Below are 27,998 nucleotides of genomic sequence, written 5' to 3'. Positions count from 1 at the left end.
TTTCGTTTCTATTCACACGAACCAAAAGTAATGACTGTTAATTGTGATGGTTAACGACTGACATTAAACGAAAATGCCAGCTAGATTGAAATCATCGTCACGGAAAATAAAAAAAGGTAAAATTTACCTTTTTTCGAAGTGATTTTTTTTCCACCCAGCTTTCTGGGTAAAATTTACCTTTTTTTCATTCACCTAGCAAAAAGGAAAATTTTACCTTCTTTCTAAATAATACCGTTATCCCGTACTCTGATTTAAGTAAATGTTAGCTGGTTTGGTTGGTTTAGTCAATGAAAAAAAACAACATTCGTTCAAAAATTGGTATTTATTTAGGATAATAGGGACTTTTACCATTACAATTAATGTTGCAATGCAGAAAATTATTTTTGAGCCAAGTCCAGGCTAACTTCCTAACCAGGTTCATGGCAATTCAGTGATCATTCAGTGAACGTTTTGCTTCGTTGTCGAACGAATTCTCCTGCTTCCTCACGGTCGCTTTCTTCGAGTTCTTCCGAGGAACCTTGGCCGCTGAATCCTCTTATATTGCGTTGACATTCATATCCCTCCTTCGATTGACCCGGTTAGGTCCTGCTTTTCCGGAATAATCTGTGGGATGTTCCGGAATCTCGGCCAATCTGTAGCAAAAGCAAAGTATTATGACGAGAACCAGCACTACTAAAGAAATCTAAGAAAACATTTACCGTTCTGTTCCGATTTTCACTTATTGGGCGCAAAGCAAAACTTGTTCCTGAATGACAAAACAGCTTAACCTCAATAAACGGGTTCAGCAAATTGTTACCTTTTTTCGAGATGAACTGTACCGTTTTGTTCAGCTCAATCCAGATCAACTTCACCTCACTACGAGGTAAGTTTTACCTTTTTTTGATTGACCTTTTTTCTGTGGGCTCGAGGCGCCTACAGTAAGACGCATTAATGGCGTAAACTTGGAAGCGCCCTGCTGGCTGAAATAGAAGCGGCAATCAAGTACATGAAATCCAACAAAGCGCCTGGAAACGATTGCATTCCTGCTGAAATGCTCAAAGCCGACCGTGCCTGCCCTGTCAGCACAAATGTTGCACCGTCTTTTCGCTGACATTTGGGATACTGCAACATTTCCGGCCGACTGGATGCAGGGTATCCTCGTAAAGGTCCCGTAGAAAGGAGACCTGACAGAGTGCGGTAACTGGCGAGGCATAACGTTGATCTGTACAACCCTCAAAGTACTCTGCAAAGTGATCCTGAACAGGATCCAGGAGAAAATCGACGCTACACTCCGACGGCAACAAGCTGGATTCCGACCCGGACGATCATGTGTGGACCACATCACAACGCTACGAATAATACTGGAACAAATCAATGAATTGCAGGACTCTCTTCTGCTGGTGTTCGTTGATTTCGAAAAAGCATTTGACCGACTTAACCATGAAAACATCTGGGCGGCTCTAAGGCGACGAGGGGTCCCAGAGAAACTAGTCCATCTCATCGAAGCACAGTACGAGGCATTTTCCTGCAAGGTCTTGCACGACGGTGTCTTGTCCGAACCAATCCCGGTAACTGCTGGAGTGAGACAGGGATGTATTTTGTCACCGCTGCTTTTTCCCATCATAATGGATGAGATCTTGACTGGATCGATTGACTGTAGACCAAACCGAGGATTGCCGTGGAATCCTTCAGCAATTGAGCAACTGAACGACCTTGACCTGGCAGATGATATTGTTTTGCTCGCCCAAACACTACAAGACATGCAGAGCAAACTCGACGACCTAACCGATAGCTCCAAGGCAGCAGGTCTCAAAATCAATGTCGGAAAGACCAAGTCGATGGAAATCAACACAGAAAATCGTTCCAATTTCGTGGTAGCTGGACAACAGGTTGAGACAGTGGAGTGCTTTCAGTATCTTGGTAGCCAGATAACGCCTGATGGTGGCACGAAGAAGGACATCGAAACCCGGATCACGCCAGATCTCTCTACGAACTGAGATCCGAATCTTCAACTCAAACGTCAAATCCGTTTTGCTGTATGGGTGTGAAACTTGGTGCACATATGCGGTGACGACGCGAAAACTGCAAGTTTTTGTGAATCGCTGCCTGCAGAACATCATCCGCGCTTGGTGGCCTGGCAACTGGATCTCAAGCGTTGAACTTCATCGCCGGTGTCATCAAAGGGCGCTAGAAATCGAGATTCGGGAACGTAAGTGGAGATGGATTGGGCACACGCTGCGAAGAGATGAAAACGAGATTTGCAGAGAGGCGCTTGACTGGAATCCAGATGGGCATCGAAGAAGAGGCACACCTAAAAGCTCGTGGCGGCGAAGTCTAGCCGCTGAAATCCGCACAGTTGACGAGAACCTTGGCTGGCAGCAAGTGAAGACGCTGGCTCCGGATCGCCAGCATTGGAGATCTTTTATCTCAGCCCTACGCGTCGGTCAATCGGCGCCGGACCCTTAGGTAGGTAGGTAGGTTTTTTCTAGGTGGATTGTAAATTTTTATTCAGCTCAATTCAGGTGAATTTCACCTCACTACGAGGTAAGATTTATCTTTTTTTAATTCATATTTTTTCCCGGTGAATTGTAGCTTTTTTCCAGCTTTTTTCCAGCAGATTCAGGTAAACTTTACCTCGCTGTGAGGTGAGTTTCACCTTGAAGAGGTAGAAGTTACTTTTTTGGCTTTCACGACCGTTCACCTTGCTATCTCGGTAAATTTTACCTTTTTATTATTTTCCGTGCATCATAACATGTGATTTATCAGTCTAGAGCAGGGGTGAGCAACCTTTTGAACTAACGGGCCAATGTTCATTCAAAGTCTTCTCGCTGGACCGCATTTCAAACAACAATCGTTAATTATTTGCAAAACTCTATAGATAATAACCAAAAGATTTGCTAAGAAAACATAAAAAAGATATATCTATCCTTATTACTAAACATTTTTGTCGATTTTCATTCTTAATAATATCAAACGAATTTGTTAATTAATTCAAAAACTAAAAAATGAATTTAACATCATTCTGCCATTATTCATCATCCATTTCTGCCATTATTCATCATCCATTTGCATAATTTTATTTCTTAAAACCAACATTTTTTAAGTATTTCTACAATGCATAAAAACTTTTAAGTTGTTTCTATACAAAATCTTTCATGTTTGAACCGGCAGTACCGTCAACTGGGCCAACATGCAACATTTTTCAACTTCAATGGCTTCTAAAATCTTAATGCTTACAGATAATCATACCTCTTGTACATAAAAAGTTTCAAGGTTGATGGGACACCAGATCGACGTAGTCAGAAAAATTATTGGTTTTACCCATTATTTTTAAATTTACAAAAACATGCGATTTTCACCCTACTAAGAAAAAGGAAAAGTTGCAACCAACTCTGTAATTAATGAAAAATCAAATGAAAACGTTTGAAAATTTAAAGTTTTTGATACATTTGTAATGTCATAACGCATAAAGAACCAATTGCAGTATTTTTTGGTTTTGTTCGAATTAAATTATACATTGTTTCTGTCAAAACTGTTTTTAAGAAAAAAGTGTTAATGTGCTGCATATATTTGAGGTAAAAAATACTACAAAATATTCTTTTATCTCAAATCATGTAAATAAATCTTAGGATGGATGAAATTTTAATGTTAACAAACGCATAAAGCAAAAAAAAACACATCCCAGCATATGGAAACGCGATTTATGAGATTTAGTTCTAATTTGCATTTTATTGCATTTTGCCCCAGTCAGCTAACTGAATTATAAAAATATTTATTTAAAAAAAATTTGATGGTAGTTTGAAAAATATTTATACACCAAACAGTGTTGGTATTGGATAATGGAAGCAATGTAAAGTTTGTAGGTGATATCATTAAGCCAATCCGTCATAAGAGGTAAAGTTTTTTACGACATCGAAAAATGTAAAAATTTGTGCATCTATTGCTCGATTTTTTAATTTTTTATGAGAATCAAAAACTTTAGTAAACTCTTTCACGATGTAAAAAATCTATGTCATCATCAATTTGTTATCATTCAATGATAACTTTATTACAGTATATTGAAATAAAAATTGAATGAGTGTTGTGGTATACAAATGTTGCATCTAACCCTGCTTTTGCATGATGCCCCGTTTGACGGTACCTTCTCATTACTTTCATTCGAAAGATGAAAAAAATCATCATCATGTGCTCATCTGTATTCATCCGACTTTTTCATTTGCTTTTGCCGACTTGCTGTTATTTAGATATTGATTTTAAATTTAGGTGTTAACACGTTCGTCGCCAAGAGCGGGTGACGGAAAATACGTACTAATTTTAAAAGTCAAAACACCTATTTGGATATAGGGAAGATGAGGGCATAACGAGCACCCGAGGCATAATGAGAACTACGCTTTTCTACGAAAGTGCGTATTTTCTTAAATAAATTTTCATGAGGATTTGTTTCGTACTTCCTATAGTATTAATTTTTCACAAAAAAAGGAATCTCCTTATCATCTTTACAGAGATATTAAAAAAAAACTAGCTTGGTTCTAAAGTTACGAAAATATTATAATTTTTGAGCACCACGAAATAAGCTCTTATGATCTTAAAATAACCTTGATCAATAATGTACGCACTGCAACATGATGTACACATTGTTTCTCAATTTTTACCATCATAAAATTTTTGATTTTTCACTTTTATCAATTTTAAAACACGTTTTTACTTAAATTTGTTGACTAGGGGCATATAGAGCACCATATTATCGAGGCATAATGAGCATTTTCTGCCGTAGAATCTAGCAGCAAATTAAAATTGATTTAAAGCGCCACACCTTGACTAGTTTTCATCCGACAATTTAGCCTATTGGTAAGGTGTCGGAGAGGTAATCAAAAGACTAGAGTTAGATTTCTGTTCGAGGTGATTTTTTTTCCATTCACAATTCATGATCGATTTTTTTATTGTTACATTATACGGCTAGTAGCATCATCCTCCGAACAAAGCACTTAATGTATGAGCGTGCGTGAATTGTTTGTATTCTACAAACAGACCTAGATTATTTTGTTATTGCTTTGTTTGATGAATATACGACTCACCTGACTTCATCAAATTGAATTCGCTGCTAGATTCCCCGGCAAAAACGCACATCTTGCTCTGATTAATGTTGCTCATACTGCCTCAGGGGGGGTTCTCATTATGCCTCCACAGTGACTGGTTTTCAGCTTTTGGCAAATTTTTTTAAAATGCATTTTTTAACGTTTTCATCTAGTTTTTCACGTTTCAGCCCGTTAGGGAATAGGCTTTTCAAGTGTCTGAACACGAAACAATAATGTAACCTCCATATTATAGCTATTTTCTATGGTTAAATAACCGTTTTCCTTAAGGTGGCCATTATGCCCCCATCTCCCCTATATATTTTTTGTTCGAAATTATCTCGGATCGTAGCCATATTATTCTCCGTTCTCAAGCCGATATTTAAAGCCGAATGGATATTTCCTGCTGATGTTTTGGTCTTTCGAAGTAGGACATTTTTGAGGTGGGTGTTGCTTGGCGACGAACGTTTTGAAAAAAAAATAGGAAAAATTTTATTTTAAATTAGAAAAAAAAACTCCAATATTATGTTTCTAACAATGAAATTGTATTGTACTTATCTAATTGAAAATAACACATTGAACGCTTACATTTCCAGAAAATCAGTTACCAATCTGAATAACTGGAAGTATGGCCCAAGTGCTGCGCAGTGGATGAAATCGAAATCGTGTGTTAACAAGTTGTGGTACGGAGGTCTAAGACAGAAATCTTGATAAATGAGCTTTCTTTGAAGTGGTATCTACTTGTATCTGAAACTTATCCGAAGCCTTGAAATCAATTAAGTGAAATTGAATCTTGAATTGAAAATAAGGGCCAAATTGGCTAGTATGGTTTATTTCATTTTTACTTTTGCCCGTACTAAAGAGACTGTAAACAAAGAGGCGCCATCTGATCCCTTTCAAAATAATGAGCTTGCAACCCTGCTGTAGGGCTGCCTTTAAAGTCTAGTCCACACTAGGCAACATGAACTGCGATTTTTGTTATGAGACGAACTTTGTTGTCTGTTGTTGTTGTTGGAAACCTGAGACGGTCTCAGTGTCTCCCGAAGAAAATGGGAGACGCTGAGACCGTCTCGAGACGAACCGCCTCCTAGTGTGGACTAGGCTTAAGATAGCTTGGTTCTGCTCGATTGGAATGACACTGACAGAAAATGAAAAATTCCAATCGTGACATTTCGCCTCTTTGTTTACTATAGGCTCATTAGCCCGTACGTATGTGAAGGGAGGCTCATACCAACGAAAAAACCAGACTGCTGTGATTAGTAATCAAATAATGCGCAACAGAAGAACATGCAGTCTATTCCCGGACTTTGGAGGCTTGGTCACATTTAAATTGGTGAGCCCGTTCCTTTTTATTATTTTTATTATTCTTTATTTCGGTTTTATTTCGGTCGAGAAGACTTAGCCCTCGCACGAAGTGTAACCTATATATGATGCTCATTAGACCGGTTGTTCTCTACGGGCACGAGACATGGATATTACTCGAGGAGGACCTGCGTACACTCGGAGTATTCGAGCGACGAGTGTTAAGAACCATCTTTGGCGGCGTACAGGAGAACGGAGTGTGGAGGCGAAGGATGACCACGAGCTCGCGCGCCTCTACGGCGAACCCAGTATCCAGAAGGTGGTGAAGGCTGGCCGGATACGCTGGGCGGGACATGTTGCGAGAATGCCGGACGACTGTCCTGCAAAACAGGTGTTCGCTACGAATCCGGTAGGAACAAGACGAGCGGGGGCGCAACGAGTGAGGTGGTAAGACCAAGTGGAGCGTGATCTGGCGAACGTGGGTTGCCCGAGAAATTGGAGAACGGTTGCCATGAACCGAGTGAATTTTAGGAATTATGTTCGTCAAGTTATGTCGTGAGACGGAATACTATGTAAATAAAAAAATAAGGGCCAAATTGGCTAGTATGGTTTTATTTCATTTTTACTTTTGCCCGCACGTGTGTGGAGGCCCATACCAACGAAAAACCAGACTGCTGTGATTGGTAATGAAATCATGCGCAACAGAAGAACATGCAGTCTATTCCCAGTCCATTCCTTTTTATTATTTTTATTATTGTTTCATTTTTATTTCGATGTCCTTCCATGCAAATAGTGTTAAGTTTCAGGATTTTACCTGGTCTTAAATTGTATGCTATTCGATTTGAATGATACACTCTTGTCATCCAAATTGTTCTAAAAATTTGTACCCCTTTCTCAGTGACGTTATTTTTATTTGCAATGAACAAATGTAATCAAGAACCGTTTAATGCCATGTCTTTTAGAAAAGGCATACAATCTAAAAGGTTTCAGTGTTTTATTAACCATTTCTTTGCTCTTTAAAATCTTTTCAAGTGCGAGTAATGGCGCTATAACCATGGTCGATGACCCGAAATGATGGTACAAAGAATCCAGAACCGAACAGGGTATAATTTTTAAGGAATTTTACTGAATTATTGTATTGATGAAATCTGGATTTCTGTGTAGAAAAACTTCATTCCCATCCATAGAAGGAAGAATTGCAAGGTCGATCATCAAGAAGCGTAGAAATATCTTAGCGTCTATGCTCCCAACGAATGAATATCATATTAACAAAGACACGTATGGGCCCGGCCGTGTCAAAATGAGTAGTAAATGTTCTTTCGCTACTCACCGGGGTGCTGACAAGATCTGGCTGTGTATGTATCATAAGCATAATCATCTGAAAATTTCTGTGATGGTTTTCTCTGATGGAAGTAGCATAAATTTCTTTGAAAATCCGTGAAAAATATGAGTTTTTTTACATTTTACGTGACAAAAATCAATACACGTTATCAATCTTATTATGTTTTTTTTCAAAATAAATGAAAATTTATGTTGACATATTGTCATAAAAATAATAACTTCGGAAATACGGATATTCGTGAAATCTGTGAATATTTCTGAAATTTTGTGTTCTGTGACACAGAATCTGTGAAAATATTTCTCAAAACTCTGTGAAATTACAGATTTTTCTGAGACTTTCGCAAGCTTGATTTAAGCAAGTCAGCGACATATCAACTATTCCCAGTGTATTGACTTCTGCAAGTCAAAGAAAGGTTTTATTGTAAATTTTAAAATTCTTCATTTTTTCTGATCATCCTAGTTCATGGGTAACTAAGATTTTCACCCAAAATTGTTTTATGTTGAAGCTAGCAGGCATCAGAAAACAAATTTCTTTATGAAAATTTCACATCATAAATCCGCCGATGGGAAGTTAATGTACATATGTAGGTATATTGGAAGAAAAAGGAGTAAACATATATTTGGAGGACTTAAACAGTCAAAAACCTAGCAGTCAAAAACAAACGATCTAAAGAAAAATTCGAAAAATTAACTCAATTTCGGAAAGGCTTCGCGGGCCGCACAATAGGGTCTCGAGTGCAAGGTTGCCGAAAACACAGAAAAATCTATTCCATTCCATCCATCCATCCATTGGAATAACTTTTTGGTCTGAGTGCTTTAAACTAATGTTCCAGCTTTAAAGAACCAACAATTTTTATATTTCTGGGATTCCTCATAGAGGAAGGAAAAATTATTAAACTCAGAATTATAAGTTAAAAGCTGCGATTTAAAAGCTGTATTTTAGTCAAAAAATAGTCATACTGAAATAGAATTAGAATGATAAGGCTATGAAAAAGGTACCTTATAAAATAGGTGATTTCGGTTCCGAGATTATGTGTTTTTCGATTACTTCATAAAACTATGAGTGGAACTTTCAACATCTAAGAAAAACTAAACATAAAACAGTTTAATGTTTAATGTTTATTGTTAGGAGTACGTGAGCCAGTGTGAAACTAAACAGCGAAGCAAAAGCACAAACAATTGAAAACCTGCAGAGTGAGTTTTTGACAAAGTTTCTGCGGAAATCTTTTAAGAAATTTCTAAGTAAATAAAACTTGAATATACCATTCTACGGGGGGTCGTCCATCTTGAAAAGTGGTATAATCTTCAAAAAAGGTCGTTCGCATGTGTTTACAAGCTTAAGATCCTGGAATGTTACTTTTTACAGTCTGTTTTTCTATACTCAGCACATGATTTTACTACATCTCTCACTGGAACTTTGGATGACTGTTCTTGGACTCGAATGGAAATTTTCAACGTCTAATTCTCAAAAAAAAATATCTTCGATTAGGAATTATTTCTTTTGTAATTTCACATCTGTAAATATTTAAATCTAGCAATTGAAATGTATGGTTTCGTTTACATATGTTTTTTTTTGTCGTAAATATGAAAGGATGTCATCATCATTCATTCATTAAGACGCAAACAACCAGTTGTGTCAGAAAAGGCAAATCAGCGCTGTTTCTGTTTTTAGGATGGAAATCTCATACGGCATGCTAAATGCAGCTCCCAGCAAAAAAGTTCCACCTCCCAATCGTACAATTAGCTTCCACTGCAATGCAATTGGGTTTCCCCCACACGGCAGAAGAGAAAGAAAGAAACTGGATGCTGAACTGTTAATATCACTTTACATTAATTCTCAAGTTTTATTTTCAATTGCATTTTGTAAGTTTTCCTTGCGAAGTATAACTTTACTGCTGTGTAAGTATGTATATTACAGTACTGGGATTTTTCATATCTCCTTAGGTAGCGTCTCTCCTTTAACTTGAATTGCGATTACATCTTAAGTCTGTCCAACTAAAAGCTAACATCATTGGCTTGTGCGGAAAGTATTATTTCCCCACATTGAAAACAAGTTCAAAACTGATCTGCGCCGAAAATTGACTGCTTTTGCATGCGGTTTTGTGAATCGATGCTTTTGTTTTTCTTGTGGAAAACATGGAAATATCACGATATCCAGCCCTATACGTGTAATTCCCAGATTTCAAACATCGGTTTTAGCTTCGTACTTTAGATCAGTTTCAAGTGAAAATATACATTTTTCATTATTATTACTATTCGTTTCAACGATCGCCTTCTGTCAGGAGTTCGCCATCAGTCATCTTAACACACTCTGTTATATCAAATTATTCTGCTTAATTTGACTCTACCATGTAAAAAGGCTCTAAAATTTAACGAAACAACGTTTAATGCTACTATTCCTTATTTCCAAAGTTCTTCCACTGAGAATAAATAATGAGAAAGCTAACATTTACATTGACATTTTTCTTATATTACAAGAGTCATACAGTTGTCCGAACTCATTTCTGCGGAACCAATGCAGTCCTCAAATGGTTTGACGATTACACATTCTGTTCGAAAGAATCTGCGGGCTCCAAGATATTGCAAATGACATCTTCGAATTAATTATTCGGTCATCATTCTTCTTCAGGGGTGTGTGTCGGTGGGAGAAAGCTTACAGCTGAAAACGATGAAATGGACTTTTGTGCCGAAATTTATCAACTACAAGAAGGTACAATTTACACAGGCCGGTAGCGGCTGAATTAGAACAAATCATTGCTATCTCCGGTGTTCGGTCCGATCAGCTCATTGGTGGTCAGCTGTCCATCCTTATTGGTATCCACAAAACGCTGCAATATTGTTCTGGCCAGCACTGGGTTGGTGGACATTTCGTTTGCAAACCATTCCAAGGGAAAGCTGAAAGTAGAACAAAGCGTTAAAAGTGCATTCACAGAAACGTTCTTAAATTACAGAAATCGCTAAAACAACGAGGTGATCTGGAAATGGAAAAAATCAATGTCTTAAACACTGGCCAAAATCATGGTTAATTTTCCGAATCAAATCCTTAGGGTCTGAAATCATTTTTTTTTTTGGCCTGCAAGAAGGCTCCATGCTTTCAGTTTCAGTTCATTCGGTTAACCCAACTTTTTTTCGTTTCGATTATAGTCGTTTTACCACATTTATGGCATTCGCCACTTTATATTACCGATGGAGTTGGCGGACAGTTATTGAAAAACTTATCCGGTAAAACTGTATTCGATGTTTACTGTTGGGCTCGAACTACGGGAATCGGCTCAGGAGGCAACTGATTTGCCATCTGAGCTATATCACAAGCCCAGGAAACCCAACGATGCTCAAGTTTGTATGAAAATTTGACATCATTTGTTCAATCTAAACTGTAACATCCACTCTATTATGTGTTGTGAGCCTACTTGGTTGAATAATTCTACTGAATCAAAGCAATCGAAAGATTTCCTTCAATTCAACCACGGTATAAGAATAGTTCAGATACCGGTATTTCGATAGCAACTTACTATCTTGTTCAGTGAGCGTTTTCGTTTGATTCGATTGGTCAATCGAAAACGCTGAATCGATTGGATGAAGCAATTTCAACATTGAGCTCATCGCCCCCCTGGAAGCTCTCAACATCTCCAAGGGGGCGGTAGGGACCACTTTGAAAACCACTGGTCTACACGTTCACTATCTATTTATGAAGAAAAATGATAAATTACTTTATCGTTTTTTACGATTCTTATGAATCTCAATTCAGAGATTCACTCAGACACGTTTATCACTCACAAGAATAGATCAATGACTGACTTTGTTTTGTTTGTTTTGCCTAATGTTGCCAAAATAACAAACGTTGGCATAGAAAATTCTTTTATTGCATTTATCTTCAGTGTTGCAGAATACAACTATTTTTTTTTTAATTTTTACTCAATTTGATTTATTTTCTGCACACCCTTTATCTCATCTCTGCATTCGACTTGCTTTTCAATCGGTGTGTTTATCTCTGGGTTTTGTTCTTGACTATGAAAAATATTTCAGAGCTTCGAAAAACAATTTTGCATCTATTTGACGAAATTTTGAAGAATAGTGTTAAGTGAAAGTGTGGCATGGATAGTGAAGAAATCAGAAGATTGAGTTATTCGAAGGAATCCTCGAATTAACACAAAAGCAAGGCAGGGAGGACTAGGATTACCGAACGGGAATTTGGATTTAAGATCGAGAATTTCTAATTGTGGATTCCACATGTTCCGGAGCACCCTCACAATGGATGAAAAGCTAAGTATATGAATATCAACATTACAAATCATTTTAAAAATATGTTAATCAGATAAACATGAGTATTTTGCCCAGGAAGTTAGAAGTAAAAAATTACAAAAATGACAAAACTTTCAAAATCCAAAAATGACTATAATAACACACAATTATAAAAAGGGCGAAAATCACAAAAATAACAAAAATGATGAAAATAACATAAATGTTAAGAATACCGTAATCCGGGGTAATATTGATCACTTTTTCCAATATTTTTCGAATACTTTTCCCGTTGAGGGGAATATGGCATGTTTCTTATTTTTAAAACCAGTACTGGACTCCTATGAACGTAAAACATGGTTGCAGAAATTTATTGGACTACTTTAAATTTGATTAAAAAATCGAATTAATCGCTGTTCAGGAATTGATGCTTTGGGGTTACATTGATCAATCCCCATTTTAACGGTTTTAACGAGTTTTCTTGATCATAAAGGATACAAAACACCTCCATAATTGTTCACAAAGTCAAATATATCATATTAACCTCGCGTTTTAAAGTTTTCTTTTAAAAACAATTATAATCGAAAAAAACAATGATGCTGCATACATCTAGGGGTAAAAATTATAATAATTGCTAAATAGTTTTAGCTTCAAAATACAAATGAAATTTTACCTTCACACATTTCCCTAGGCCCTCCCACTATTCCCATTTTCATTTTTTCTTCAAAGTTGATCATTTGATAGGATTCCTATCCATTTGTTCAATAAGGGCTTACTCTTGGAAAATGTACTTACTTTTTTAATATCAAAAATTTATCATTAAATAACTTTAAAAATAGTACTATAACTATACATGTACAAAGAATAAAAGTTGTTCTTTCACATTCAACCAGCCTTTTGCTTCTAAATACATTTTGTTATCATCAGGAGAGCTGTTTGTTTGCGAGCCTTGGAAAAATAGATATTTTAAGATTTTGAAATTACATTTTTACTTACAGAAAACAATTTCAAATAAATCCAAATTTTGTCTATTTGATGCTCAAATAATAGGCTTTAAAACGTAGAAAACAGTTTTCAAAAATTCAAACTATAGACTAAGTTATTGATGATAATGTGGAAAAATTTGTTGAAGGTCAAAGTTACCCCGTTTTACGGTAACCAAAATAACAAAAATGACAAAATTGACAACATTGAATAAATTGACCAAATCGACAAAATTAACAATAATTGACAAAATTGACCAACATGACATAAAAAGCGAAAACGAGCAATATGACTGAAATGACCAAAAGATAAAAATGACAAAAACTATACAAATGACACAAATTACACAAAACGCACAAATGACAAAAATAACAAAAATGACAAAAATGACAAAAGTGACAAAAGTGATAGAAATTACAAAAATGACAGAAATTATACAAATGATACAAATGACACCAAAGACATTTTGGTCATTTTGTTATTTTTATCATTTTCATCATTTTTATCATTTTTGTCATTTTTGTAATTTTTTTTATTTGTGTCATTTGTGTCATTTGTGCACGAATAAAAAAGGAGACAGTTGTGATCTGTTTTCAAGAACGCCCGGAACGATTACCACGACGTTAACAGCAGACAGTAGTGTCCTCTGCAACCAATGCAATCAGTATCAGCAATGCTTCGGGAAGTAACATCAACGCTTCGCAACAGGCCAGTTTATTATTAGCTGACCAAAGGGGCTAGCTACAACAGCCCTCGAATTCCTGATCAAGCCACGGGGATTCTGGTGAGGATGTGCCTCATGCGGCTTTTTTGGTTTGCTAACAGAGTACAATTACGAAGAACCTCGGGTCGACTTTGACGAGGGGGTGACACTAATCAAGAAATCCAAAAAATCGTGTAGTGTGTACCCGAAGAGGTGGTCGGCCAACAGGAAATGCTACTGCTGGATGTCTTGGGACTCTAAGATCGTACGTGGTGAACCGAGTGGCAATGGTGGTGCCGAACCTTCAATTTCGGAACTCGTTGAACTTTTACGGGTCCCAAATGTTGCTGAGCAATTGCTGTTGCTCGCAAGGTGGGTATTGTTGGTCACTAGCCGTTTCTCAAACCCTTTCACACGTTGGTGAACCTCCGGTAAGTGCAAGAAGAGCGATTGTTGGCAACTGGCGGATTAGGCTGCAGGCTTGCCCATTCCTGTCTTTTAAGTATTCCCGGAAATTATCCCTTTCAACATGTATCCTTTTCAAATGAAAAAGAGGTAAGATGTAAAAAGTGTTTTTTTTTCATATGTTCAAAGAGCTTAACTCTATTATGGGGTTCAGCGGGGGGTTGGACAGGACATCAAACGATCGGAAGACTGATATACATTGGATTGTAGGTTCAAGCCAGCCGGAGTATCTCGACGAATTTAGAATCATGAGAAGGTTATATGGGGGTTTCCGCCCGAAGAGGGATTCGGTTTCACGGGATTAACTTAGACGTGTTCACTATATAATGGTCACTTTATTACTTACTTAACTATTTACAACTGATCGGTTATTTATAGCTATGGATTGTGTGTGTGTGAGTGAGCGAACGCGAGAACGCTATTGGTTGTTTGCCGGTGCTATCGTTTGTTGTTGCTATTGTTGGTTTGCCGGCTATTGTCTGCTGGCGTCAATTGCGTGGCTGTTGTTGTTGTTGTTATTACTGCATGCGTGTGTTTGGTTCGAGAAGGTTCTCGACTGGACTGACTGATGGAATGTTCGGGAACTAGTTTGTAGTGTTAGTGTTGAGCTGATGATGATGAATGACGGTGAATGATGATGGAATGGTAATGATGGTGATGAAATGATGATGTGAGGGTAAGATGGTTTACGTCGCCACAATACTCCCCCCTTAATTTGTGCAATAGGGACGAGTAAATCGAACTTGTCTTCCTGATCTGGTTCGGTACTTGGGTTGTTCCTGTTCGTCCTTAGCATCAGATGATCTTTCACCGGGATCGGGTGGTTTCACGGTTGGTTCGTTGGCTTGCATGTGTGCAGCTTTTAAACGGTCGATAGAAATTGGCTGCTTTCGACCATTGATGTCCACGATGAAAACTTTCTTCTTTCGGCGCAACACTTTGAATGGTCCATCGTAAGGCGGTGTTAGTGGCGGTTTGATAGCTCCAACTCGGACAAATACGTGGGTACATGTGGCCATTTCTTTTTGAATGAAGGTCGCTTGTTTCGAATGGTTGCTTGTTGGCGTTGGTCGCAATTTTGCCATAGCCGCTTTCAAGTCGGCAACATATTCGGCGGATGGCGGTTTGCTTGAGCATGATGCGAAAAATTCTCCTGGAAGACGAAGAGTTGTGCCATAAGTAAGCTCAGCGCTCGATGCTTCGATATTTTCCTTCAGCGATGTCCGCATGCCGAGAAGGACGATGGGCAACGATTCAGTCCAGCGGGTATTCTGATGACACATGATGGCGGCTTTGAGCTGGCGATGTGTTCGCTCAATCTGTCCGTTAGCCTGTGGGTGGTACGGTGTCGTCCTCAGGTGAGTGATGCCCAAAAGCTTCGTTAATTCACGAAACAGCTCGGATTCGAATTGACGACCAAGATCCGTAGTTACGTTAACAGGGACGCCGAATCGTGCGATCCAACCAGCGACAAAGGCTCGGGCGATCGTGTGTGCCGTCATGTTAGGGATGGGAATTATTTCTGGCCAACGAGAAAATTTATCGATAAGGGTTAAGCAATATACGTAACCTTCTGATGGCGGTAATGGTCCGATGATGTCCATGTGGATGTGGGCAAATCTTTCGTTTGGCGTGGAGATTTGCACAAGCGGCGCTTTGTTGTGTCGGTGAATTTTCGCTCGTTGACATGGAATGCAGTTGTTGGCAAAATTCTTGCAGTCTCGACGCAGTGAAGGCCATACGAAACGATCAGAGATAAGACGATTTGTCGCACGAGTTCCAGGATGTGAAACGTTGTGGAATTTTCTCATGATCGAATCGCGAAACTGCTTCGGCACGAATGGACGGATGGCATCAGTTGACACGTCGCAATAGATAGGCGCAGACGAGAACGGGGACTTGAGCGCTTTTAGACTGATGGTTGTGTTAAGTGGAGGATTTTCCTCCACTTTTTCAGAATTCTTTATTTGTTTCGAACAGTTGGAAGGGAGTGAGATGAGTCAAACCTGTCCCAAGCCAGTGGTAACGGACCCCTTGGTTGTGCTGCAATTATTGTTGATGAGTTAAGCATGAACAATATTTGAATATGCGATCGAGACTTCCCGTACCGCCTCGGGTCGAAAGACCTATCAGCCACTGGTGGGTTTTCATACATACATACATACATACCCTTTATCTCATCTCTGCATTCCTTCTAACCTCTATTCACAATTAAAGCTTTTTGCGCATCGACTTTTGTTTTTATTTCTCTAAAACAAAATTTTATCTAAAAACTATCCTTAATTTTTATTCCATATTCCACATATTTATTCTCCATCTTACAAATTTTATTTAATTTCTGCATATTCTGCATCCCATCTCTGAATTCTTTCTCAAGTCTATTCTCATTCGAATTTTTTATTTACAGACTTTTTCTTTCTAAAATTCAAAATTTTATATTCAAAACACCCTTATCTCCATTCTACATTCCATTCTCAGCAAAAGCTTTTCAAATCTTAAAATTTTATTAATTTTCTGCATATTCTTCATTCAATCTCCAAATATTCTTCACAAAAGCCTTCCCAATCTGTGATTTTCCTGTCGCTCTGTTTTTGTTTACCAGAGCCAGAACAATCAGAAAACATTCTTAGTAACAGCTTTCCCAATCTGTGCTTTTCTTGTTACTCTGTCTCTGTTTACGAGAGCCGCAATAATTCGATAGTATTCTTAGAAACAGCTTTCCCAACCAGAAGACCAATTCAAAACAAACAATCAGCAGCAGTAGCCTTAAAAATACAAATAAAAAAAATCAGCAGCATCAGCCTTGAAAATCTGCGCTTCCTCAGCCAATTCCGTCCTTTTCCTCCGGAAGGCCAAATTAAAGTAAATGATCAGCAGAAGCTGCCTTAAAATCTGCGCTTCCAAATCCAAACCATTTCGTGTTTTTTCTACAGATGACCGAACGAAAACAAACAATCGGCAGCTACAGTCTTAAAAATCTGCACTTCCAAGGCCATTTTGCCTTTTTCCACGGGAAAGCAAAATCATAACAAACAATCAGCAACAGCAGCCTATAAAATTTGCACTTCCTAAGCTAATTCCGTTTTTTTTTCACCGGAAGGCTAAATTAAAGCAATTAGTAGAATCAGCTTTCACAATCTAATCTCTCCAAGCCAATTCCGTGGTTTTCCACCGGAAGGCCAAATCGAAGCAAACATACCAGGAACAAGAATTAGGAAAACAACTTAGTTTAAGGAAAATTTAAACACATTTTTTTATACATTTAAACTTTTTATCACTGCCTCAATGTTAGAAATAGGAGTTTCCTTATGAAAAATCTAGGAGCATAGGAGGTGTAGAAAAACTCGATCGCATCATTCACCAAAATGGATCCTGAACTATTGCCCCTCCCCTACTAGCACAACCCTTTGCTTGGATATTTAAATAGGGGAGAGTGGGGATACTTGATCCCCTTTTTTTATTTTCACCATATCTTTTTGGAAAAATTTAGCAACCCACCGTTTTTGACATTTTCTGACAGCTTGTAACTTCAAGTTTCTATGCTCCAAAAATTAGAACGATACTTGAACCCGTTGATGAACTAGAAGCATTTTCGTGGGAGTAAAAAAATTGCGATTTTTCTAAAGTTAGGGGAGACTTTATCCCCTATTGAAGGAGACTTGATCTTTTGTTTAGGAAGCCCTGATCCTTGTATGAAAATCAAACAAAACCCCAAGATAGAATGTTAATTGACTATTTTGGTCATGTTTGTTTTCATTTCACAATTTATAGCTGAAATAAGAAGAAAATTCTATAACTTTGTCTTAACGCTAATAACATTGCATACTTAAAGGCGCTATTTTCTATAGTTAAGAGAAAATGAATTATTTTTGTTCTTTTCTTTAGTCAATTGTTTGAAAAATATTAGTTTTTGGATAAATATTAGTAATTTCGTAATCAGCAATCATAACGATCAATTCAGAAGAAGAATATGCCGTTTGGAAGGGGGATCAATTGTACCCAACTCTAGGGGATCAATTGTACCCATAATCAACATTTTAGAAAACTTTTTCTGAAAAAAGTTGAGAGTTTTCCATTGCTTTGAAAATATGGCATTATGAAGTTCATTTTACGCTCGAACGATTGATACATTGGAACAAATATTTTTTTCATAATTTTCCCAAGTAAGGAACATTTTAAAGTGATGAAAAAAGATCTTCAAGTTACATTTTGTGAAATTTTTCAAACAAAGGTCAATTACTCAAACAATTATTTTGTTAAATTTTTTTTAACTACAAGCATTGATATTTTGCTCATTTTAGCACATTTTTCTAGAACATTTGATCTTTGTAAGACATTCCAGTTTCGAGATATAGCTAAGGAATCAAGTATCCCCAGGGATCAAGTATCCTCATTCTCCCCTAAAGATTCGCAGACGTATAGACGGCCTCTATAGTTGGTGATATTGACTTACCTTTGCTTCCGAATTTTTCAAAATTAACCAAGCCAAGCTAAGCGGAAGGCGGCCGAATCAAAGCTAAAAATCAGCAGAAACAGCCTTAAAAATCTGAGCTTCCTAAGTCAATCCCGTCTTTTCCATTGGGAGTCCAAATCAGCAGCAGCAGCCTTTGAAATCTGCACTTTCTAAGCCAATGCCGTCTTTTTCCACTGGAAGGCTAAATCATAACAAACAATCAGCAGGAGCCTCAAAAATCTGCTCTACCGGAAGGCCAAATCATAACACACAATCAGAAACAGCGGCTTTAAAGATCTGCACTTAATATGCCAATTCCGTCTTTTTCCATCGGAAGTCCAAATCAATGCAAACAGTCAGCAGCAGCAGCCTTTAAAATCTGCACTTTCTAAGCCAATTTTGTCTTTTTCCACTGGAAGGCTAAATCATAACAAACAATCAGCAGCAGCCTCAAAAATCTGCGCTTCTTTAGCCAATTACGTTTCATTCCACCAAAAGGCCAAACCAAAACAAACAATCAGCAGCAGCAGCCCCAAAAATCTGCGCTTCCAAAGCCATTCCGCCTTTTTCCTCCGAAAGGCCAAATCAACACACACAATCAACAGCAGTAGCCTTAAAAATCTGAGCTTCCAAAGCCAATTCCTTCTTTTCCAGTGAGCATATCAGAAACAATTTTGTTCGTAGCAGCAGACTTTATAGTCTGTGTTCCCTGTGCCAGTCCGTCTTTCTGACAGAGGCCAAAACAAAAACAATTTTTTTCGTAGTGACAGTCAATGAAATCTGTGCTCTCTGTGTGAACCCGTCTTTTTACCGGAGGCCGAATAAAAACATTTTTTGCAGCAGCTTTTAAAATCTGTGCTCACTGTGCCAATCCGTTTTTCTACCGGAGGCCGAATCAGAAACAATTTTTTCGCAGCAGCAGCTTTGACAATCTGCGTTTTTTCCATATTTTATCAACCACGCGGCTGACATGATCTTACGATTCTTTTGAATTCAGAGATTCACTCGGAAACGTCTGTCACTCACAAGAATAGATCAATGACTCACTTTGTTTTGTTTGGTTTGCCTAGTGTTGCCACAATAACAAACGTTACCATAGAAATTTGTTTTATTTCATTTATCTTCAGTGTTGTAGAATACAACTATTAGTTGCTTTGTTTTTTTTTATTATTATTTTTTATTTTCTGCATATCCGACATCTCATTTCTACATTACCTATGATTTTGGTGGCGTTTGAAAATTGAGCAGAAAGACAAAAAAGGGCCAAAAAGATGGCGTATTTGAACAAATATCATGACCATCTCGGTTCGATTAATGAAATTTTATTATGTCAGTTAAATTTGAGCTGATTTAAAGATTCATTTAAAGTTAAAACATATTATAGTTTCCAATACCATACGCCATGAAAAAAAGTTTAAGAAAAACTTAAAAATCAGTGATTTTATTCTTGAAAATCATTGTTTTTTTCGAAGAATAATCAACTAATATTCATTAAACTGGGCTGATCAATATATATTTTGTAAACACATCAAAATCAATAAAATATTATAAAACTTTAGTTTTTAACCATTACATTTAGGACCGCGAAAAACACACAATGAGAGATTTCCGGAGTACAATGTGCCTTATTTCGACATAAAATGAACTAAATAAACAGATTTTATATTCTTGAGTTAACTCCGAATGAGGCTGGAACAAATATCAATTTCTCCTTTTGTTACCTCTCCCTTCGATATTTCCAAATAGAAACCCCAAGAGGGGAATAAATAAATTTTGAAGTATTTTATATAAATTTCGAAAAAATAATAATTGAGTAACAAATAGACAAAAATTGGATTGTATTTGAAATTGTTTTCTGTTTGTAAAAAGTTAATTTCAAAATTTCAAATTTAAATATCTATTTTTTCATAAGCTCGCAAACAAACAGCTCTCCTGATGTATGTATGTATGTAAATAAGCCACCATGGGTGCACGGATTCACCGCAGTTTCGTCAACGTATGCGCTTAATTGCATTATTTAGATTATAAGTACGCAAATCTGCAATGCAACTAACCACATACCCAACACCATGGCTTGGTGTGAACTGTTATGAACTGAATGCTTGACGTGTAGGTGTATGTGTTTTTTGGATGAACGAGTCAATCATTTACTCAACCGTTTGAAAATTAACATTTTTTGGTGTTATTAATCTACGACAGGTATTACGCATACGTTTAGATAACTGTCCAATTGGCAACTGATTGGTCGTTCTAATACTTTTATATATGGTTATTTAATAAGGTTATCTTACCTTCTCTTACAACTTAAATCTTACCATTTTCAACTCACAACTTACCATTTTTACAAAAAATTGATTACACCATTTTTTCAAAAGCCAAATCTTACCATTTTTAAAGTCAAACCTTACCATATATGCGAAAATGTGAAATTTATTATTTGAAAAAAAGAAAATACAAAATGAATTAAACAAAAGTATAATTAAAATCGGTTTAGTGCTGATAAAGAATAAGGATATTGATTGAATGTATAAGAATTTAGGGAAAAAATCATCATCATTAACTTTGTAGCTTCAAAAGAAAGTAATAAAAATAAAGGGGCAATTTTCCCTACATACACCATTGGGTTATCATAACGTGTTAATCAATTTTTGAGGGGTAAAATTACGATAGTGAAAAAGTTGAATCAAATGCTTCAAAAGCTATCAGAAATTTAAAAAAATCAAACTTGTTAATTTAACTGGTAGTGTATAGGTACTTTTCCGGAATGTCTAAAGAAAGGGAAAGAAAAGGCATAAATTGGAAACTTCTCACCGAATATACGTTCTGCTCTCTGCTCTCTCTGCTGTCGCGCTACCCGTGCAACGCTTGCTTCGATGCTACTTTTGAATTTACCTACTGCTCAAACAAACGACACCACTAACCGTGAGACTTGTCTGGACATGTTTTGGCGCATGATGCACAATTTATTTCCAACTAAGCTTTCACTCTTTTTTCGTTTTCTTAACACCTCTTGAGCTACTTAGTAGGGGCTTTTAATAAAAGCCACTCATAGTTAAAGCCTACTCACATCCACAAACCAACAGTACCGCCTGCATCACCAAATCCGACTCGCAGCAACATGTTCGTTCCCGTACGCATACGCACAGACTTCAAGTTAAAATAACAAATTCGTGCCTTGTTGGTTGTTTTTTATGCCACTCCAAATCACCAAACCCAAAGACTTTCCAGATAAAATATTTCTTTAATCGTTCAATTTCACTTTTAATCGTACAAGAAATAGCAGCATAAAGACGAATTAAACAAACTATCCCAACCGGCGTTCCACAAAACCACACTTTAACCTTTAATCCTGCTGAACAAAACGCGCCACAAGCAATCAAACTAACACAGATTTGTTTCACTTCAAACATATAATTAAACATACCGTAATGAAATTCTTCTGAAAATCTTCCAGAAAGCCGAAATGAAACACAACAAATTTTCAGTACCCACTACCCAAAGCAACAGAACAAAAACGCGGCGAGCAAAATAAATCCAACCGTTCGCGATGAAAGCATAAAGCAGACCCGCAAACAAACAGCTCTCCTGATGATAACAAAAAGTATTTAGAAGCAAAAGGGTGGTTGAATGTGAAAGAACAACTTTTGTTCTTTGTATATGTAAAGTTATAGTGCAATTTTTAAAGTTATTTGATGATAATTTTTTTATATTTAAAAAGTTAGTACATTGTCCAAAAGTAAGGCCTTATTAGACAAATGGGTAGGAATCCTATCAAATGATTAACTTCGAAGAAAAAGTGAAAATGGAAATGGGAGGGCCTAGAGGAATGTGTGAAGGTAAAATTTCATTTGTATTATGAAGCTAAAACTATTTAGCAATTATAATAATTTTTTCCCCTAGATGTATGCAGCATCATTGTTTTTTCGATTATAAATGTTTTAAAAATTAAAACGTTAAAACGCAGGTTAAAATTGATAAATTAGAGTTTGTCAACAATTATTAAGGTGTTTTGTATCCTTTATGATCAAGAAAACTCGTTAAAACCGTCAAAATGGAGACTGATCAATGCAATCCCAAAGCATCAATTCCTGAACAGCGACGAAATCGATTTTTAAATCAAATTTAAAGTGGTCCAATAAACTTCTGCAATCATGTTTTACGTTCATAGGAGTCCAGTACTGGTTTTAAAAATAAGAGTTAAGCCACATTCCCCTTAACGGGAAAAATAATCGAAAAATATTGAAAAAAGTGATCAATATTACTACGGATTACGGTACTTGATTTATAGGAACGCCCCTCCTCGCGATGTTCAGTGAGTGACAAAAGAAGGATTTGAAATTCGTTCTGGCCTTATGAATTTTGAATTTTGGACTGAAGGTTGAATAATTTCCAAATTGTATCTTCTTCACGATATAAAAAATTTGTAATTTTGAATTGTAACGACTCAATCCACTCGAGTGACCAGGTTGGAAAACCGAGTCAGTCCATCTTCGCAATCAATATATTGTGTAAGACTCGATCGAAAGTCTGGGTAAATAGAGTAAACTTGATTACCTTTCTCGAGATTGTTGCACAGCGAACTGAAGTAAGACATTGATTCTGTTGGGAATCGGTAATCAAGGGTTTGACGGCAGTGCACAGACATTCATGTCTGGACTGGACTTTAGAAATTCTGGGAATCAGAAACGATATTGATCTTCAATTTTCAACGCATTATACATTTCCTGAACTAGCCGCAATTTACCGGTATATTTTCTCAGCACGAGTAAGTAATTTATCCAACCAGGCTTACCAAGTTGGATAATTACGTCGTTTGCTGAAAAAATCGAGTTTTGCAACTAGTTGCATATACAATTCTATGCAAATTCGGAACATTCCCTTAAAAATTCATTAATTACCCAACAAGAAGCGCATCTCAACAAATAACAACCATGTGGGCGACAGAGGCGGTCCTAGAGCTGGCTCTGGGGGGGGGGGTGATTTTCCAAATTTTCAAAAATCAGCCAAAAACGTAAATATATTGCGGAAAAAATCATTCATTTGGCGAGTGCGAGTGCGGGGGGGGGGGGGGGGGGGGGGGCTTGTGTGCAGTTTCAAATGAGACTTTAATATTTGCTGCACACCAGACCCGTTCGATGGACATGTCCTTGGCCATGGGTGAGAATTAAAAATTAGTTAGAAATTTTAACAATACCAAAAAAAAGGACAACAAATAGGCAAATTGATTTCTAAAAGCCAATTCAAACCCATAGTCATCACACCAACTCGAAAAAAAAGATGCTGATACGGATCAAAATAAATCAGAATCAAAATTTTAAATCAATTTTATTTCCGGTTAGGCATTAACAAATCATTCGAAATGTTGATTCTTATTCTGAACAAAAAAAAAATCAAGCAAGTATATTCAAAACATCAGAAACGGAATGTGAATTAAAAATTGGAATAAAGCCAGAATTTGAAGCTTCTGACATAACAATCCGTGCACAGAAGAAATATAGCACCAAATTTGACATCAAATTAAACTAGAACTCTTACAAAAAAATCCGATCAGGTCAGAATCATTGATAATAATGTAAATTATCAACCATATTCATTTACATTTCTTTTCTTCAATTTCAATTGTAGTTTTGGTTGAAAAATTCAATCATCATTTGAAAAGTGAATTATCGATTAGGAAAATATATCAATTTTGAACTTTAGAGAATTTATTCGAAATTAGCAGATGATTAATTTTAAAATGAAAATAATTAATTCTATCAAGTTATCAAGTTATTAAGTTATCAAAGATAAAATCCTTAATAAATATTGATGCGGGACAAAGGGTCTAGAACGCACCTTTGAAGCTTTCCATAAAAATATGCTCTCAGCTCACTTTCAACATCTTTCAATTTTCTTTTATTAAGCATCTGCTTTGTCTCTCCGTCATTTAATTTCAATCTGTAATTCTTCTATCAATTTTCGTAGTAAAAAGTTCACCGCAATACCATTAAACTATCATAAAAAAATAATAATCAACGGTGACTAACCGTTAAAAAGAGATAGCATTTTGGTGTTGTACGAACAATAGCTTATAGTGTAAATCAATTATTAGGTGTAACAATTTCATAGCGTGAGAGATAAATATTCAAATAAGTTTTGGTTGCACTGGTAGGCTGACGGCCCAGCAATGAGCCGTTATCGGAAAGAGAAAAATAACGGCGAGAGGAAAAGAGAAATCAATGTTTTAATGATTGAGTTAGTAGATTTTGATGCGCTGAACTCGAATCTTCAACTAGATTTTGTTTATCACTTCTCGTTTTGGTGATATGGAGTTTTGATAAGAATCAGTTTTGAGTGAAATCAATCATTGAAAACTGATGTACTTACAAGTGAACATGAAAAAAACTGGTTCTGAACTTGTTTATTATGTATTATTCAATTAAGGAATACTACTTTCATGATGAGGAATGATCTAAAAAAAATCTACAGTGTTTAAAAATTCTTTAAAAAAAAAACAAGAATTTCTTACATTACTGAAGAAAGTTTTAGAAAACAAAGATTTTATTTCATTTAAAAATTTTGCTGAAGTCTGAAAAACGATTTTATTTTAAATTAAGAAGTTTAACTGCTCTTTTTGATATCCTTTTAAACAGCTTATACATCCTTTTATAAAACAATGTACGAATCTTTAATATTCACTGCGAACAATTGCTGACAAAAAGATAATTTCCGTCATTTGTATATTGCGCAGTTTAAAAATTATCAATTTAAGAACTCTTTAAAGAATCTTCCGATATAAATGTAATTTACAAATGAAAAAATAAACACATGTGAAAAAAACAATTTATTTGATAATGTGTTAACAATTGCTATGAATTTAAAACTGAATGTTTTATTATTTTTCTAAAGTATTTTGCTGAATCGTGATTCGAAAAGCTAATTAATATAAACTCTTGTTTCGATTCTTCAATTTCTAAATATAAATTTAATTCTAAAACAAAATTATTAAAATCAAATTCTTAGGTATGCAGCTTTTGGAACTTCATTTTTATTTGTTTTCTCTCAAATTTCAAGCTCTCATATGCTTATGCTTATGCTTATGCTTATGCTTATGATACATACACAGCCAGATCTTGTCAGCATCCCGGTGAGTAGTAAAAGTACATTTACTACTCATCTTAACTAGGCCGGGCCCACTGTGCAGTATTGGACGCAGAGACAACTGGAACACAGGGAGGAAGAAACGTGGACAACAGTACCATACGTTTCGAAGGCTACTTATAACTAAGATTTTAACGTTGGAAGCACATATGCGAAATTTTCTGTACTCCTTGATGATGCTCCGTGTGGATTCGTCCTTCTGTGGATGGAAATGATTTTTTTTGCACCGATATCCAAAACCCCATGGTATAAGTAATATTTTCATCCGAATTTCCTATGATTTTTATTATTTTTAAATTACGATTTGAGTATTATATTAACGTGCATAGTAATAGTGAAAATTCAGAGTTTCGGATATCGATGCACTATCATTTCTGGTCTTTGACCTTGGATATAGCGCCTTTGCTCGCTCTTGAAAAGAAACATTAGAAGAACAAAAAAAACATAATTAGTGTTCCCAAATCCTCTTCCCCCAGGAAAACTTGTTCCAAAATATTTCAATGCCCACCAATCCCCTTGAATAGAGTTAAGCTTTTTTGTTTTACATGAATCTCTTGAAAAAATACTGTTTTGATTAAAATGTAATGAAATCAAAGGATACTTATCTTTAAGCCATCATGAGGCTTCAGCATTTTGTAGTAGATCCACATCACTTAGCAAAAATCTGCATGTTCTTCAGTTAGGTATCAATTTATTACCTATCGCAGCAATCTAGTATTGAATACCAGCCCGCCACCCATGCACGTGCGCGAAAACGGAAAAAAAATTTGCCACGATTGACCATAAGCAATCTTCAAAGTTCGCTGCACGCCAGTGCTAGAACTTTTAATTTGAACTACTTTAAACTAATCTTATAACTTAAGATCAGTTTCATCAAACACCACTTAACAAAAAACCGCATTTAATTTTCCGATTCAGATTCCCATAGGCGAATTTGTATACACAATTTTAACGCTAATCTTCGCCTTTTAGAGTGGCTACTTTTAAGTTCAAGCACTGCGTGTCACTTGGGTCATACGTTGGTATAACTTTGCTTCACATAACTTTTAATTTCCACTTGATAACACTTTTATCTCCGAAAGTGATTATTGAAACAGGAGAGAAAAATACCTGCGCGCTTAAACCGTTTTGCTTTTCACTTTAAATTCCACAAACATTTCCTGCTCTCTCCAAGAACACTGAATTCTTCAATATTAAAACTAGGAAAACTAAATCACTTTGAATATTCGCAGCATTTTAGTTATTGAGAATTTTCCCATTTGAAGTTTGTTTTACACAATTATTCAAATAATATTTCCACCGACGGAGCCCGAAAAAAAACGCGTCCGATGCAGCCAACAAGTCATGGCCTCCCTCCTCTCAAATTTCAAGCTCTCATAGATTTTAAAATTTATTGGAACTGAATCGAAAGATATAGTTACAAATTTGAAACAAATGATGTATTTTTGCTTCATGCATTCAATATTTTCAAACATAAGGTATAATTTAAAATGAAAAAGATTAATAAAGGATTCATTTCTTATAGCTAATAATATTTTTCAACGAAAAGTACTTGATCCCGAAAAAATAGGCGAGTTATGACGGGATATTATTATCACTGGTTTTATCTCATCTTAATACATAGGCAAGTTTTTGGAGCCTTTTTTAATCTGTTCTTGGAGGTATGTATATTCCTGAACTCAATTTTTATCAGGTAAGTTCATCACCTCACCATCACCAATTTCGAATTAAACACTGTAAATGCCTTAACAAAAGTAATTTGGTGAAAATTGTTACAGCTGTTTTAGTTCATAGGACCGATTTTTTTTTCCAATTTTAAGAATTTAAGAAATTAATAAATTATATTATTTAACAATCACCCCCACGGAGTGGAAAATTTTGAAAATACCAAAGAACACTCACTAGGAAATGTTCTAACTTTTCATAGAAATTCCAGCGTTTGCGAGTATTTTGTAACGGTTTTTTGCTGCTTGGGGGGGGGGGGGGAAGGGGTGATCATCCCGATCACCCCCCCCATAGGACCGCGCCTGGTGGGCGACCATGCCATCGACTAAACGTTTATGATGAGGTAGGTCGTGGGATGTACTTTTGACACTGAATAAAGTCCTGGAATGTAGCTCTTTCCGATACTGTTTCTAGTATCAAAATTTTAATTTCACAACACTGAATTGCATTAAAAAAAATTAAACACCAGAAAATGTTCCGAGTGACCAAACTTTCTAGAGTGACACTTTCGTGGTTTATTTTCATTTTTCAAAGCTCTGTTATACGGTCAAAAAATCACGTTGAATTTTTCTTTTCCATGCGTCGCAAAAACAAC

General features: G+C 36.3%; 1 protein-coding gene across 1 annotated transcript in view; it reads right to left on the bottom strand.

The window, feature by feature from the left end:
* Positions 1 to 9,508: 9,508 nt before the first annotated feature.
* Positions 9,509 to 27,998, bottom strand: part of LOC129742642 (uncharacterized) — a 124,966-nt gene continuing 106,476 nt past the window's right edge. The window contains exon 4 of the mRNA XM_055734571.1: positions 9,509 to 10,589. Within this exon, the coding sequence (XP_055590546.1) occupies positions 10,436 to 10,589 (154 nt within the window). The 3' untranslated portion in view covers positions 9,509 to 10,435. The remainder of the gene's footprint in view (positions 10,590 to 27,998) is intronic.

Source organism: Uranotaenia lowii, chromosome 2 (genome assembly GCF_029784155.1).
Source record: "Uranotaenia lowii strain MFRU-FL chromosome 2, ASM2978415v1, whole genome shotgun sequence".
Classification (NCBI taxonomy): domain Eukaryota; kingdom Metazoa; phylum Arthropoda; class Insecta; order Diptera; family Culicidae; genus Uranotaenia; species Uranotaenia lowii.
The sequence above is the reverse complement of the archived record's forward strand: the minus strand, read 5'-3'. Positions and strand labels throughout refer to the sequence as shown.